This window comes from Pseudopipra pipra, chromosome 3 (assembly GCF_036250125.1).
Source record: "Pseudopipra pipra isolate bDixPip1 chromosome 3, bDixPip1.hap1, whole genome shotgun sequence".
Classification (NCBI taxonomy): domain Eukaryota; kingdom Metazoa; phylum Chordata; class Aves; order Passeriformes; family Pipridae; genus Pseudopipra; species Pseudopipra pipra.
In genome coordinates this window covers 51,972,444-51,987,196 of record NC_087551.1, presented here as the reverse complement: position 1 = coordinate 51,987,196, position 14,753 = coordinate 51,972,444, and the positions used below count along the sequence as shown (strand labels likewise).

General features: G+C 35.5%; 1 protein-coding gene across 21 annotated transcripts in view; it reads left to right on the top strand.

Annotated features, from left to right (window-relative positions):
* SYNE1 (spectrin repeat containing nuclear envelope protein 1) overlaps positions 1–14,753 on the top strand; it is a 306,116-nt gene that overhangs the window by 114,133 nt on the left and 177,230 nt on the right. For all 21 annotated transcript variants that reach the window (XM_064649158.1, XM_064649165.1, XM_064649163.1 and 18 more), the window contains 10 exons: positions 1,585–1,735; positions 5,210–5,437; positions 5,992–6,090; positions 7,768–7,955; positions 8,053–8,176; positions 9,164–9,330; positions 10,566–10,719; positions 11,008–11,636; positions 12,286–12,465; positions 13,879–14,029. In XM_064649158.1, the coding sequence (XP_064505228.1) occupies positions 1,585–1,735; positions 5,210–5,437; positions 5,992–6,090; positions 7,768–7,955; positions 8,053–8,176; positions 9,164–9,330; positions 10,566–10,719; positions 11,008–11,636; positions 12,286–12,465; positions 13,879–14,029 (2,071 nt within the window). The remainder of the gene's footprint in view (positions 1–1,584; positions 1,736–5,209; positions 5,438–5,991; positions 6,091–7,767; positions 7,956–8,052; positions 8,177–9,163; positions 9,331–10,565; positions 10,720–11,007; positions 11,637–12,285; positions 12,466–13,878; positions 14,030–14,753) is intronic.

Sequence of the window (14,753 nt, the reverse complement as noted above, 5' to 3'; positions counted from 1 at the left end):
TCTGTGGTAATGTGACAAATAATAAGAAATGAAATCCCTTCTGTAAAACATGCAAATATATACAACTCTCTGTAGTGAGTGTAGAGAACATATAATAAGTGTGTAAGGGTTATGTTTTAACTTGCATCACCAATAAAAATCTTGGACAAGTAATTTTAAGTGAAGGTATTCTAAATACATAAGGTACATACAATGCCAATGAACAGGAAAAGGAGTGAAAAGTTTAAGCAGCTCTTCACAGCAAGAACTTAGCACACCTGTTTTCCAAGGAGAACATGGACACCTGTGCAGTCTGTTTGGGATGATATTCTTTATAGTCTGCAGCTTTCCTAAAACTATCAGAAAAGCAGATACAAAAGTGAAGGATTTTCAGCAGTTATGTCACTCGTTTGGTCCCTTGGTTCTGACTTCCAGTTTTATTTCCTTGGGCTGGTCTTGAGTGAAGTATTTTTGCACATTGATTTCTTACAAGTAACTTGAATTTGCATACACTCTTATCAGTAAATGGCTGTTGACACTCCTAATTTTTTTTTTATTTTGAAAATAAATAAGAAAAAATAAAAATACTAATTTTTACATTTTTAGACTACATCTTTTCTTAAAGCTTCCTCTAGCTTTAATAAGGGGGGAAAAAAGTTAAAAACTTTTTGACATGGAATGGTTTTTAAGGCTATATTTAAAAGGAACATGTATTTTGAAATTTTGTAATATTCAAACTTTTATGGTGGAGTTTTAATATTTTCAGTGAAATAGAAAATGTGTGTTTTGCAAACTGTGTGCAGGGCCTACGTTAGTACTGGTTTCTTTACAATGACTTGAAAGGAGCAGAAACTTGTATACTGGAATTTAATGCTGTTAGGCCTTGTATAATGGTCTTAGACTTCTTACTGGTGACAAAAAAAAAAGGTGCTTTGCTTGCTATCTAAGACATAGAATAGTCAGTCATAATCTGTCTCTGTTTAACATACCTATAATGTATGTTTCAAAGAACATAAACCTATTAACTTTGAGGGAGTTGAGTCGCATCTGTTGTTCATTCTTTGGCTTGATATGAAATCATTGCAGCAGAAAACACAAACTTCCTGTAAGATGGGGAGATTGCTGTTATGAAAAAGCAAGATTAATAAAGCAGTCAAGCACTGGTGGCTATGTGTGCATCCACATTACACATTGTAATGATTCTGATCTAGGGACTAAATGATTAAAATCTATGCACTCAGTTATCTAAATATTTAGATTTCTGATATAATCATAATTCCATATTATTTCATAGAAATCCTATTGATGTTCCTTTTCCCTTCCCTTCCTGCAGTGAAGAGATTCTTGTACAGCTGATGAATAAAGCTGTACTTTCTTTTACCTTTTGGTGTCCCCACTGTGGCTCATATAACTGTTTGAATTTGGTGCACAGTCTAAGAGAGAACCAAGTTTGAATTTAGATACACAACTTGGTCCTCTAAAACCAGGAGTTTTTTAAAGATCCTCCTGTAGGTTGAATAAATTCCATTTTTATTTTAACAAGAATATGGGCAGCTTCATTATATTAAACTGTTTATTCTCTCTAATTAATTTGGTTAATTTTAGTATTAAAAGCATGGAAATGGTGAAAAACAAGTGGGATCATTTTGGCAATAATTATGAAGCTCTGTCCATCTGGATAGCTGAACAAGAAAAAGAACTGGAAACTTTGGAAACATCATCATCTCCTTTGGACATACAGATCAGCCAAATCAAGGTGATTAGTTCTTGTTACATTTAGCATTGAAAGCCCGTTTATCTGTCATTTTGCTAGAAGCCAATGGGAGAAGAGACATTTTACATGTTTCAAAACTACCATGATAATGTACCATTTTATACATGACTCTACCAAGCCGTAAGGTTTTACATAAACTAAAGGAAAATTCTTACAGGCTGCCTTCTCTTTCAGTGTTTAGTTTACATATATGAAGACTTCGTGTGTGTGGTTAAAAATATAATTTATGCTCTTCTTATTTTTTGAGTAATCTGAACTGATTTACAAAACAGCTGCATAAACACAAGGTTTGGGTTTTTTAAAACATATATTAGCTAGTGGCTATAGAACTTGATTTTAATCTTGCAAGCTAAACTTATAACTTGATCTATGTATCTTTTATGCTGAAATAATAAAGAAACTATTGCTCTTGGTAGCTTGAAAACCTACATACCATTTATTGCTATTATATTTAACTGTCGTGTGTATATACACTTGTCTGTGAACATTCCTGTAGATATAGACAAATAGTGATTTAGTTTCATATTACTAACTGAGATGCGTATTGTCTCCAAGCACTGCATTTCAAGGGCTGACTTCGTATCCTCCCTTTCATTTAAAATGTACCTTCTCTGAAACAGCATGTTTCTAAGGGTATAGGATTTCTCAGTACCTCATGCACGTTGCCATTTTCTCTAGTCTGTGACCCACTTGTGCTTCCTAAGGTGCACAGGTGTGCAGCTGCTTGCAGACCAGCTTGGCACTAAATATTTCCAAAGGATCCCTTAAGGCCCTTGTTTCATGTGATACAAACAATTTATCAAGAGACTTTCCTGTTCTTAATTTGTTCACAACTTTGCATACACAAAATAAATAAAATCTCTTGAGTTCATCATTGAAGAATAAAACAATGCTTGAGTTCTTGCTTCATCACCACAGCAGTTCAAAACCAGTTTCCTTGTGAAATAATGTGTATGCGCTTATTCCAGTGGCATACTTTGTCATGTTTTCTTGTTTTTCAGTAATTGATGGACAGGATTCCAATGTTTAAGACAGAAAATAAGTGCATCAAAGTATACTAATATTGCTTTACTCTAATTACTTGCATTGCTCTAAATGGAGCCCACTTAAGCCCTGCTAGCCTATTCCAGCCAACTTCCCAGAAAGGCCATTCCTTACTATACATACAGATAAGCAGTGATTTTTACACTACATTGAAAGTTTCTGAAAATTCCACCATAATTCTTACACATTGAAACACCATGAGAAAAAGAAAATGGTCAGCGGATGATGTTTATAAACATTGGGCTGCCCAGGGAAGTGGTGAATTCTCCGTCCCTGGAAGTTTTTAAGATGAGACTGGATGTGGCACTTAGTGCCATGGTCTAGTAACCATGGCAGTAGTGGATCAAGGGTTGGACTTGATGATCTCGGAGGTCCCTTCCAACCCAGCTAATTTTATGATTCTATGATCTGAGCGAACAGACATGAAGCAGAGGAAATCCTCCAGATAAGGCATTGGGGACGTCATTGTACCGCAGGTGAACAGATGAGCTTTATCAGTGACATGTGAAACAAGTCATCTAACCTCATGGACCTAGATGGAGGTCTACTTCAGCAGCATTGCTTTGTGCCTGCTTTTGAAGAATTTGTCATATTTTGTTGTAATTTTCCTGATGAGTTACTCTGTCACAACACCAATCAGCATACTTCATTCATAATTTCTAGTACATTTCTATCAGTAATGAGTATTGCAACATAAGGCAAATGAATAAAAAATTGTGTGTTCCTTGATATCTTTGGCTGACCAGATAAAAAACCTGGGGTCAGCTAAATGTAATGAACCTACATCTTAGTGGTAATATTCTGCTTTTGGTGACATTGATTGCAAAGCCCTGACGACTTCAGCAGAGCCAGATTTTCACCTACACATTTCTCCAAAATTCCTGTGGGACAAAATGATGGTTATCACAAGTAGTTACCATTAGTGGCAGACTCAGTGAGAGTTTGAAGGCCTCAATTATCCACCTTCTTTTATGTAACTGAGTGAATTTAACAGAATAGTGTAGGAGTGAGAAAGCACTGCCTCATTTGTATCTGCTGCATTGTTAGATAATGTCAGCTTCAGGGCTGCAAATCCAGTATTTTTCCTCAGCACCATATTCTCATGCAAAAAAGATATTTTATAATCTGAATTAATTCAGAATATATTGCATAAAGAGACACTATAAATTCTTATAGTACCACCTTTTTTTCTGACAATCACCCTGCTAATTTTTGACTGAATGTTGCAGTAAGCCAATTCTGAGCTTTCTAATGACAAGAAAGCTACTGTATTTTTATCACAATTATAACAGAAGTTGGGTACTTCCTCTGCTTTGAGAGTGCAATTTCAAGAAAGTTTTTGGTTGATTTCATATACATACATATCTTAACATTTTTATATCTGAGAATGCTATTGCCTATTTCAGTTTCAAAGAAAACTTTTGGCTCTTTCAGATTTCTCCCAATGAGTGTTTTCCATTACTTTTGAGAAGAACTCTGTGGACATGATACATTAACAGTAATTTTAAAAAAAACTGTTGTGAAAAAAAACTTTTTTCCAAGTTCATTGGTGCTTATTGAATAAATAGCCACTGAATGTGATACACTATAAGTTTATTTCTTGGGTGTTGTAGCTGCCAGGTTTTCTTCTAATTTGTAATAAAACCAAGTGCAAAATAATAGGAGACAGTTGCTGTCATGAAGGTGATAAAGCCATTGCTAATTTGCTAATTCGTATTTACTAGCTGATGTACAAGACAGATGAAAAGTACCAAAGACCATTATCACCCCTGTTTCATGGTTTCCTGTTTACATTGTAATGTGGTTCTTTATCTAACACTCTGCCTAAGGGCACACTCACCCCACCTTATCATCTAATTAAATTTATCCTTTATTATACCTTAGTATTTTAAATTAGAAAATTAAAACACTCTCAATTGTTTTTTAAATCATAGCTTGTTTTATTTTGTTAGTACTTGAAAACTTATTAAACGTAAGTAACCAACTGTTGGGGTTCAGCTCCTTAACAATATTTTTCAGTTACATTCACATTTTTTGATCTTCTATTTATTTTGAATCTTAAAGAGAATTGTGTATAACATTACTGTGAAGTAAGAGATGCTAAAAATATGAACTATCCTGTCTACTTAGAAAAATATGCACCTCAGCCAATTCTAATTGCTCTTTGTACACACTGTTTTTAGGGTAGGCTGTATTTTAAACCTCTGCCCGTGCTAGTTTCAAGAAGAAAAAGGATATTTACAGGCCATATTAAAGATTTTTGTTACAAGTTTTTTCAAGTGGTTAATGAACTCTCCTCATATATTTTTGATGAAAGATATTAGTAGCTCAAGTAATAAAAGTAATTGGAAAATATTATTCTGATAATTAAAACCCTATTTTTCTTCTTTTTATCTTTACTTTACATTTTAGGTTATTAATAAAGAGATAGATGGTAAAATAACTGGAATCTTAAAACTAGAAGAGGAAGCCGAGTATTTTTCCCAGTTTGTTACCTCTGGAGAACGTGCACATATTAAAGCCAAACTGACTCAGGTCAAAAGGTATTGGGAAGAGCTAAGAGATCATGCACAGAGACTGGAAGGAACAATCACAGGGAACGCATCAGCACAGCAGAAATATGAAGAAAGTCTTAAACAGGTAGACAATGCAAAATTTAATGGATTATTTGCAGCAATTTATAGAATTACTCTATATTTTTCAAAAATTGAGTATAAAATGTATATTATAATAAGATGGACTAAAATAAATAAGTAGATCTGAAAGTAATTGCAAGACCTAGATACATAAATTTGTGCTTTCAATTACTTAAAAGGCAGCTTTAGAAAGGTGCTGAAATATACACACTTAAAAATTATGCTGTCTTTTAGAAAACCTTAGTGATTCTCCTGCATATTGCACTATTGCACCACATCCACATTGCACTAATAAACCACATCCATACTTCTTACAAACACTGTAACTTCAATCTTGACTTGATTGGAGCTTGTAAGGAAAATAATTTAAATACTATTATTGTGCCAGTCAGGAGGAGCTGAGCACAGTTAGCATCTTTTAACTTCAAAAGACACTCAGCCCTACAAAGGCTTAGGATATAATATTCTCTTAGCACTAAGCATTTAAAAGATGTTATTTAAGGAATCATTTATGTAATTCCTGCTGGTTTTAAATTCTGGTTTGCCTTTTTTTCATAGGCGCAGCAGGCAGTGTCTGAATTTGAAGCTAAGCTGACTGAGCCTCTCACATCGTGCTCTTCAGCAGCAGCAACGTATGCAGCCCTTCAGGATTGCACGGTGAGCATGTGGCCAGCTAATCCCCTCACTGACTCTAGGGAAACGGTATCACACTGACCTCCTTACAGAAATGCCAGTAACCTTCAGACTGGGGGCTGCCTGATGCCACACAGTCCAGGGTGGAGGCAGAAGGAGGCAAGGGCTGCCTGCCTGAGTTAGGGAAGGCTTAAGTACTTCCTCAGCTATTTCTTGTCACCATTTCAGACAGGCCTCGAGAGTTTCTTCCCCAATCTAGAGAAAGGAAAGCCTAAAAGTATGACTTAATCCTTCAGGTTACTGTTTTTAATTTCATGCATCTAAAACATTATGAAAAATAAAAGATAATAAACAATTCTGTTAGATATTTTTCCTCTAAGACTTTCATGAAACTTGGATCTTGGTATAGGTAACTCTGTGATTTAAAAAATATATCCTTAGAAGTAGTTTTTCTTGGACAATGCGGAGACTGGACAGAGTTTCACTTTTATCTGTGATCCAGAAACCATGGCTGTTTGGACATTTGGTTCAGTCCATTACAAAAGGAAAACTAATATTGGATTCATATTCAAACTATAAATGATCCGTAATCTCAGGGAATTTGTCTATATTTTTGTCTATAAGTTCTGATGTGTTCTTCCCACAATAATCATTGCCTTTTTTTCTAAGAAATTATTATAAAAAATTTTACTCAGATTGTTCTTGCCGTAAAATACATGTAATTTCTTCTGAGCTTAGTGATAACTACTCGCAAAGCCTATATGCAAGGGAGACCTGACCTGTCTGCTTCAAACAAGCTTTATACTTGTTGAGGAAAAGTACTTTATATATGGAGAATTTATTCAGAAAGCACTTTTAGTCACCCTTGTTATTGGCTTTTAAACATTATGAATATGCTGAGTACACTATTGTAAAGTCTTGTTCTGCCTAGGGGATCATGATGGTTAAATGCCTTAATGGGAAATTATCAGAAGCTTTTTTCCTGTATAATTCACATTTCCTCCTATATATGATTTCTTGTATTTATAACTATTACTTTTGTTGTTACTATTGCACACCTGTGAATTGGAACTTTAGTGGTCTTAAATCTATTTCATTTTGTGCTTTTCTAACTCATTGCGCTACATTTCAATCATTTTCATATGGACAAGTTTCCCAACTTCCTAGAAATGGCAACACCCCAAAGTCTAGTCAGCATCTGGTGCCATTTGTATAAAAAATAACTTTAGCTGATACTGACAGAAGTTTCTAGTAACTGTTCGTTACTTCTCCTATGGCATGACATAGACTGCAAGTCTGGTAGTCCTCACATGTTGGAGTGTGGTTTTGTGTTTACTGGATATAAATTAAAGCAACTCTTAGACACTTTTTAAGGAATTTGGAGCTCTTTTCTGAATGTAGACCTCTGTGCTACATGGATGATGTTTTGTTGCATGCCCATTCAGATCTGACTCTGTTGTTGCCAAGTTTTTTTCTTTAGCACTGTTTTAGGAAAGTCTTCCCCACCACAAGCTAGTTCATTGATATGCTTGGAACACGTGTATATGAGATAGACCCGAGCAATATGTTAGCTAAGCAGTGACTTCATGATCTGATGGATGTAGCATTGCTTCAAACTTATGAGTAGGAGTACAGAATTTTTCCCGCTGTTGTTAGTAACTCTGTTTTTTATGTATGTGACTTCTTTTACATGTTCATTAGGACCTTTGTCATGCAGTGGAAAAACTGAGCAGCACTCTGGCCTCTCTCTCAGCCAGTGTCCGTAAGGTGGCCAACAAAGAAAAAGCTGCTCAGGAGGTCGCAGCATTACAGCAGAAATATGAAAAAGTGCTAGAAAATGTTAAAGAGAAACAGACCTTATTAGAGACTCTTCTGGCTCAGTGGCAGAAGTGAGTAAACTCTCACATCTGTTATGATGGACACAGAGACTGTGGTCACTGTGGGAGTGAGGGGATGACTTGGTAACCTGTGTTGTGATTTTGTTAGGCAGGAGAAGGAGCTCCCTGCCTTCCTGGCCTGGTTGGAGGGATGTGAAGCTACAGCCCAGCCTTCAGAGCAGTATGTTTCTGCTGATAGAGTTAAGCTGGAAAATGAACTGCAGTCACTGCAGGTATGTTTCAACTGAAATATTGTCCCCCTACATTTTCTGGTGTATTTCTGTGTCTTTTGAAGGATGGACTTGCTCAGTTATAGTCTGACAAGTCACTTGATTCTGGGCGTTGGAAATGTCTTAGAAAATATTACATTATCACTGTTGTTATTTCTCAAAGACAAGAATCACAGGAAGAATGTTACTTCTAACTATAATATGCCAGCTCAAGAAAAAAGAAAAATGCTCTGATGTATCCTATTATCTGTCAATGAAGAACAAGGGTCTGCTTGCCAGAGGATCCATTCTCTAGAGAAATTCCTTTGTTAGTCAATATTACATTTGTTTGATTTTTTTTGAATGTGAGAAAATTTGCTCAGATGAAAAAATACTCAGTTTTTGAAATCACAAAGAAATTCTGATTTCTGATTTTTTTAAAAAAACACAGGACTTTCATCCTGTTCTAAATTTCCTTGGATTTTTTGCCATTTGTTTTTAGAATAATATGAAGCAATTGGCCAAAGGTAGCATCTTTTATACCTTCCTTGAAGCCAAGTAGTCCATAATTTCAGTTTTAAATATTACTGAAGAAAAGCAAAACTCTTTTGCTTTGCTTTTTTTTTGGAGTTTTGAGGATGTTTTATGAGCCAATTTGCAACATTTCCTCACAATTCTATTAGTGCACACGAAATATGCTGCAAAATGTGGTCTTGATTTTAGCCACTGTCATCATACAGTAGAGCCATATGGAAAGATCACACTTTGTCCTAAAGGCAAAAAACTCAACTTTTATGAATCTCTACTGTTGCAGATTTATCTGTCTGAGAGGTGTTAAGTACATGCTTGTCCTAATAGACCTCTGCTCCTCCAAGAATTTGACTGTGCTCACTTACTTGTTTCAAAAGTACTGTACTGGAAATCTGTAGCTATCTTTTTATTATTTTTGTTATTTTGCATAATGCGATGCTCTTCTTAATCTAAAGGTTTTACCATCCACTGTTTTCCCAGGATTTGCAAGCAGATATTGTGTCCCATGCTTCAGTCTATGACAGCCTATTACAGTTAAATGAGTCGCTATTTCCAACAGCTTCGAACCAGTGTGTGAAAACAATAAAAGAAAAATTTGAAGAGCTGGATGAGAGGTGGAAAGCTTTGCCACAAACTGTTGATAAAAGGTTTGTGCTTCAGAGTGTTTTTTACATGTAAAGTAAGCAATATCCAGATGAGGAATCCCAATCCCAAAACATGTTTTTTACATATTACCATTAGGAAAACAAAGGTTTAGGATCGATACTGAACCCTGAACTCCCAGGAATGGGGGATTGCGAATCCCACGCTTTTATGATGCTGACTTTTTTGACATACGCTCTCCCTATTTTTTTGGTAAAAGAGTTCTGTTTGAAGGAGTGCAGGGCAGGAAATGAAGGTAATGTTGCATTTCCTCGGTTAAAATTTCCCAGGTAACTTCCAAAATCTCTTAATACCTACTCTTTATTTTTTCAGTTATATGCTTTATCTTGTACAAAGCCATACTATTGTATTCTTTAACCCCCTTTGAAGCTTTTATTTGCCATAAATGCTCAGTTGTTAGGCTCCTGGCTCATGATAAGCTCAGGAAAACTGTCTCTTTTTTTGAAACTATATGTTATCATATATTTAGATTTCAATCCATTTCATGATGAACACTTGTATTTTGCTATTTTTAATGTAGCTTAAATAATAAATCCTGATCAATGACATAATCTACTATTATCAGTATGATTGTTTTACAATATAATGATCTATATGTTGAAAATTAGGTAGAGAAATTTCTAAGAGAAATGAGAAGGTAAATTGCAAGGTCTTTTTTAAGGTCAAGGTTTAGAAACAGTTCTGCTGAGTACTCCTCTGGACACATCCTTCCTTTAAATTGTGTTCCTCTGAGCAGACTTGATCCTCACTTACTTCAGTGAAAGTTGAGCATGCAGTTCCTCACTCCCTGCCCAAATTCATAAGACTTTCACTTTATATTCAGTGTTGCAGATGGTAAGGCAAACAGAATTGCTCTGTCTGAAAATTAAAGTTAAGCTTTAATTCAGTGTTTAATTAAATATTTCACTGTTCTTTCTGATGGGACTAGCCCCATGAAGAAAAGGTGAAGAATGTACCTTGATTGTTTGGGGCACTTCTAACCGTTGATCTAAATGAAACCATGTAAACAGGGAAGAGCCAAATGTGCTTTCAGATGTTTTGTTATTCCCCAGTTAAGAAATCAACACAGGAGTAATCACATTCTCAAAATAAATTGACATTTCTTTCTTTCCTTGCATCTGGCATTGATTTTAATGCTGACCAGTCAGCTGTAGTTTTGATTACAGGTAGTGATTAATTTACATCAAGTGCTTTCATATTTACATCTGACATTCTATAGGATCAACTTCCTTCAATCTCTTGTTGCTGAGCATGGGCAGTTTGATGAGCTCCTGCTCATGTTTTCAGACTGGATTAAGCAATTTCTTGCTGAACTACAAGCCACTTCAGAGATAAACACAGCTGATCAACAACTAGCTGCATCTCACAATAAGGTAAACTTTTGGATGTAAATATTAAAGACAGAGGAATTGTACAGTGCATTCAGCTAAATACCCATCTAAAATTAGCAAGCAATTTATTTGTTTAAAGACCAGTATGCTCTTGCAGTCACATACAGATTTCTGTTATTTGACAAGTTTAAAGCAAAATTGTAACACTGAATTATTCCTACTGGAAACCCCTCGGTAGTACTTGTTTCAGTCCTAAATTTAGTACTAAAATGTTTCCTAAGCTCTTGATTGGAAGAAGAAACTAAGCCCCCTTTTCTTTCTTTCCCATAGAACCACTCAATGGAAGTTGAAAGTAAGAAACAGCAGTTACAAAGTCTGAAGGAACATGTAGATAAATTGTGTTCTTTCAGCAGCCCAGAGGACCAGCAGACATTGCAGGGAAAGACTGAAGATTGCTTTCAGATCTTCCAGGAGGCAAGTCAAATAACTAGCCAAAGACAAGAGACTCTGGATCAGCTGCGAGTTTTCCTAGAGCTCCAAAGGGCTGCATCAGGAGTGCTCCACCAGCTGAAGCAGACAGTGGAGAAAACAGGGAATATAGATAAAGCCAAATCTGAATTACTGGAGAAAGAACTCAGTGGTGTTATTCAAGATCTTAACAAGTTGGAATCTGTTGCCATCAGTTTGGATGGTTCCCTTACTAAGGCTCAATATCATCTGAAACACAGCATTTCTGGGCAGAGGACCTCCTGCAGGACGATGGTGGATAATCTGTGTGTGGAACTGGAGACAGTTCAAAACCTGCTGGGAACCAAACAAAGTGAGGCAGAAGCACTTGGAGCCTTGCAAAGATCTTTCAAGGAGCGTAGAGAACAGTTACTGAAGAGTATTGAAGATATTGAGGAAAAGGCTGACAAGGAGGGCCTGAAGGAGGCAACAATACAAGCCCTCCAGCAAAGGTAAAAACATTGGTACTTCCACTCTTTCTTGCAGTCTCTAAACCTTTCATGATGCATTGGAGGCATATGTGTGTTTTCTGCTTGGGTACTCCAAACATATGTATCTACTTAATAAAAATTTGTAAGTAAGGGAGCTATTTGGATGGAGGGAGAACATGCACAAAACGTTTAGGAAGTCCTAATCTTTTATATTGAAAGAACACTAATGAAAGTCTGTGTCTGAAAAATATATTTTGTCTGAATGAATCTAAGGTCTAAACAGCTATTAGAAATCCCACATAACATGACTATCTCTACTCTTACAGAACTGAAGACTGTGATGAAAGAATTGCAAACACTTACTATAATAAAGTATTAATCTAAATATCTGAGTATATTTCTAAGTGACTGTGTGAGGTGAAGGTACATGTATATGTCTGTGATTGTATAGTTGAATATGTATCAGAAAAATCATATTCTGAGCCTCCTGGTAGCAGAAAAGAACCTCAGATAACACTTTGTTTTTTGAAGATACTGTAGAAAATGTTAGAAAAAGGGAGCTTTATGCACAGTAACTCTAACAGCAACTGTTTCACTCTTTCTTCTTCCTTCTTTCTCTTGCAAAAAAAGTAAAGATGAATAAATTTGAAACCTGCTTTTTAATTTGCAGATTAAGGATCTTTAACCAGTTAGATGAAGAACTGAATTCTCACCAGCATGAACTCCAGTGGCTCATGGGCAAAGCAAAACAAATAACCCAAAAAGATATCACACTTGCTCCTGAGACTGACAAAGAGATAAATTGCTTAGAATCTCTGTGGAAGGACACCAAGAAAGTTATACATGAAAAGTAAGTAAATCTTTAGCTTAAGATGCCAAAAGAGAGGATGGGGGAAGAGACACAGTTATTACATGTCATATCTTCTTGCTATATTAGTCACAATAAAAACCAAGGCTTGTAGATAAAAACACATTGTAAAGAAGAATATTTGTACCAGCTGTACTCAAAGTATTAATAAAGCCATAAATAGGTTCTCAGTACAGGACTTGCAGATACACATACATGTCATCTCCTGTTATTGTTTACTCTTCTGAAAGGTAAAAAAATCTCTGAGATTTGATTATCACTCTAGCTGGCACATATTCTCCCTCTAGCACATATTTTCAGTCTCTATTGGATATATGTTTCTGATAATTCTATATTCAGTGGTCCTAAATAATTTTTAGATTGAAGTCTTTCTGTCTGCCCAAGAGACCAGGCTCATAATAATCATTAGTATATAATCAGTTACACTGATTATACATGATACATGATCAGATGATCAGTTTTATCAATGGAAGTTGATAAAAAGGAGATAAAAAAACTGTAGAAAGTTTTATCATACCATTTTCTTTGTCTTAACTGCCTCCTGATCATCTTTAAAGAAAACTAACAGTGTTTTCTCTGTCATATAGACAAAATTTTAGACCCTCCTGAATCTGCTTATTTTGGAGAGCTCTGTGGAGCATTCATAGAAGAGTCAGCTCCTAAAGCTATTACTCCTCTTTTTTGTCAATGTCATGTTTCCTGAATTTCTTTCGCTGACACTGTTCTACAACTAAACATATTCAAAGTATTAGTCTTCCTTCTCTCTCTTCGGTATAAACACCAGGAGTGGATTGAATAGGTTTTTTTATTTCTGTCCATTGCTTGAGCATAAATAGGCTTTTCTGGAGAGGGAATGGAAAAAAAACATTAGGCCTGTCTTTAGCAGACAGTTAATCCATTCTCTGTAAAATGACAGGTAAGTTCAATGTAATGTTTTAGTCCCAAAAGCACACGTGACAATTGAAGGACAAAATAGGCAGACTTTACTTGCGTGCTTCAGTCTTTATTTTTGCTTCTTTTTAACTAAAAAAACACTCCGTATTAAACAAGTTTTCAAAAAATGAGCATTATTTTAATATGCTTTCCAATCAAAAAGATGCTTAACTTAGGAACTGAGAAGTTTGAATTCCAGTTTCAGTCTTTTTTTTTTGCTGAAATCAGTTGCTTTGATATCTGATATATATGAGATGTGATTCACATACTGTCTCTTCAGTGAGATGTTTTGTGATTTTAAGATCCACAGTGATTTGTAAAACCAAAATATTAGGAGTTTCTTGGCTGCCCAAATCATGTTTAGCACTGCATCCTTGTTTTCCTGTGTGAATTGCTGTCATGTTCTCTATCCTTTAGAAACATGATAACAAGTGGTACTAACACAGCCTTTTCACACTACAGAAAGGAGCAGTCCTGCATTCTTATTGATCTGATGAAGGAATATCAGAGCTTGAAGTCAACAGTAATGAAAGTCATAGAGAGTGCTAACAGTGCTTCTGTGATCAAATCCATTTGGAAGGATCATGAAGATGTCAGGCGAACATTATCAAAGGTAATTATATATATTTTCCTTTGAAGGATGTAAATGATTTTTGAATCAGATGGATTTTTTTGTTTTGTTTGAAAGGTGCCCTTGACTTGTGTTTAAAGTTCCTTGAATTTACTGTCAAATCTTGTCACACTGACATTTGTCAGGGTTTAAATTTTACTGATTCTGGTGAGGAAAGAATATAGTCCTTTCAGCATTTTGGTGAGATCCATTCCTGTGTATTTTCATTGTTGCTGGTTTTGATTGTAACACCTGTAAGTGCAAAATGGTAATTTATATGGAAAACGTAAGTGGAAAATTATGGAAAGCTCTTTATATAAAATATGTTGACTATGAAAGGATAGTTCCAGTCAACATATTTTAATGTTTTTCTATATTGGGTAATTTTTGAAATAGATAAAAGGCCACAAAAGAACATCAATTGCACACATTTCAGATGTGTGCAATTTTTATGTGTCTCTTTCCCTCAGAGGACTTATTCCATGGGGTACTGGCCATTGAGCAGAGATAAGGAATTTGGATCCCTACATTCCATTCATTTCACTGGATCATATTTCAAAAATTCTAAATTCTGATGTTCAACAGCCTGTCAGGATAAACAGTTCTGAGTTGAATTCTTTCTGTTCTTTTGGAGGGAAATTTCATTTGGAAGCCTATTGAGCTCTTGTTTAAAAATCTTTCAGTCAGATCAGTACAAACCTCATTCTAAACTGTGCATATTTATGGC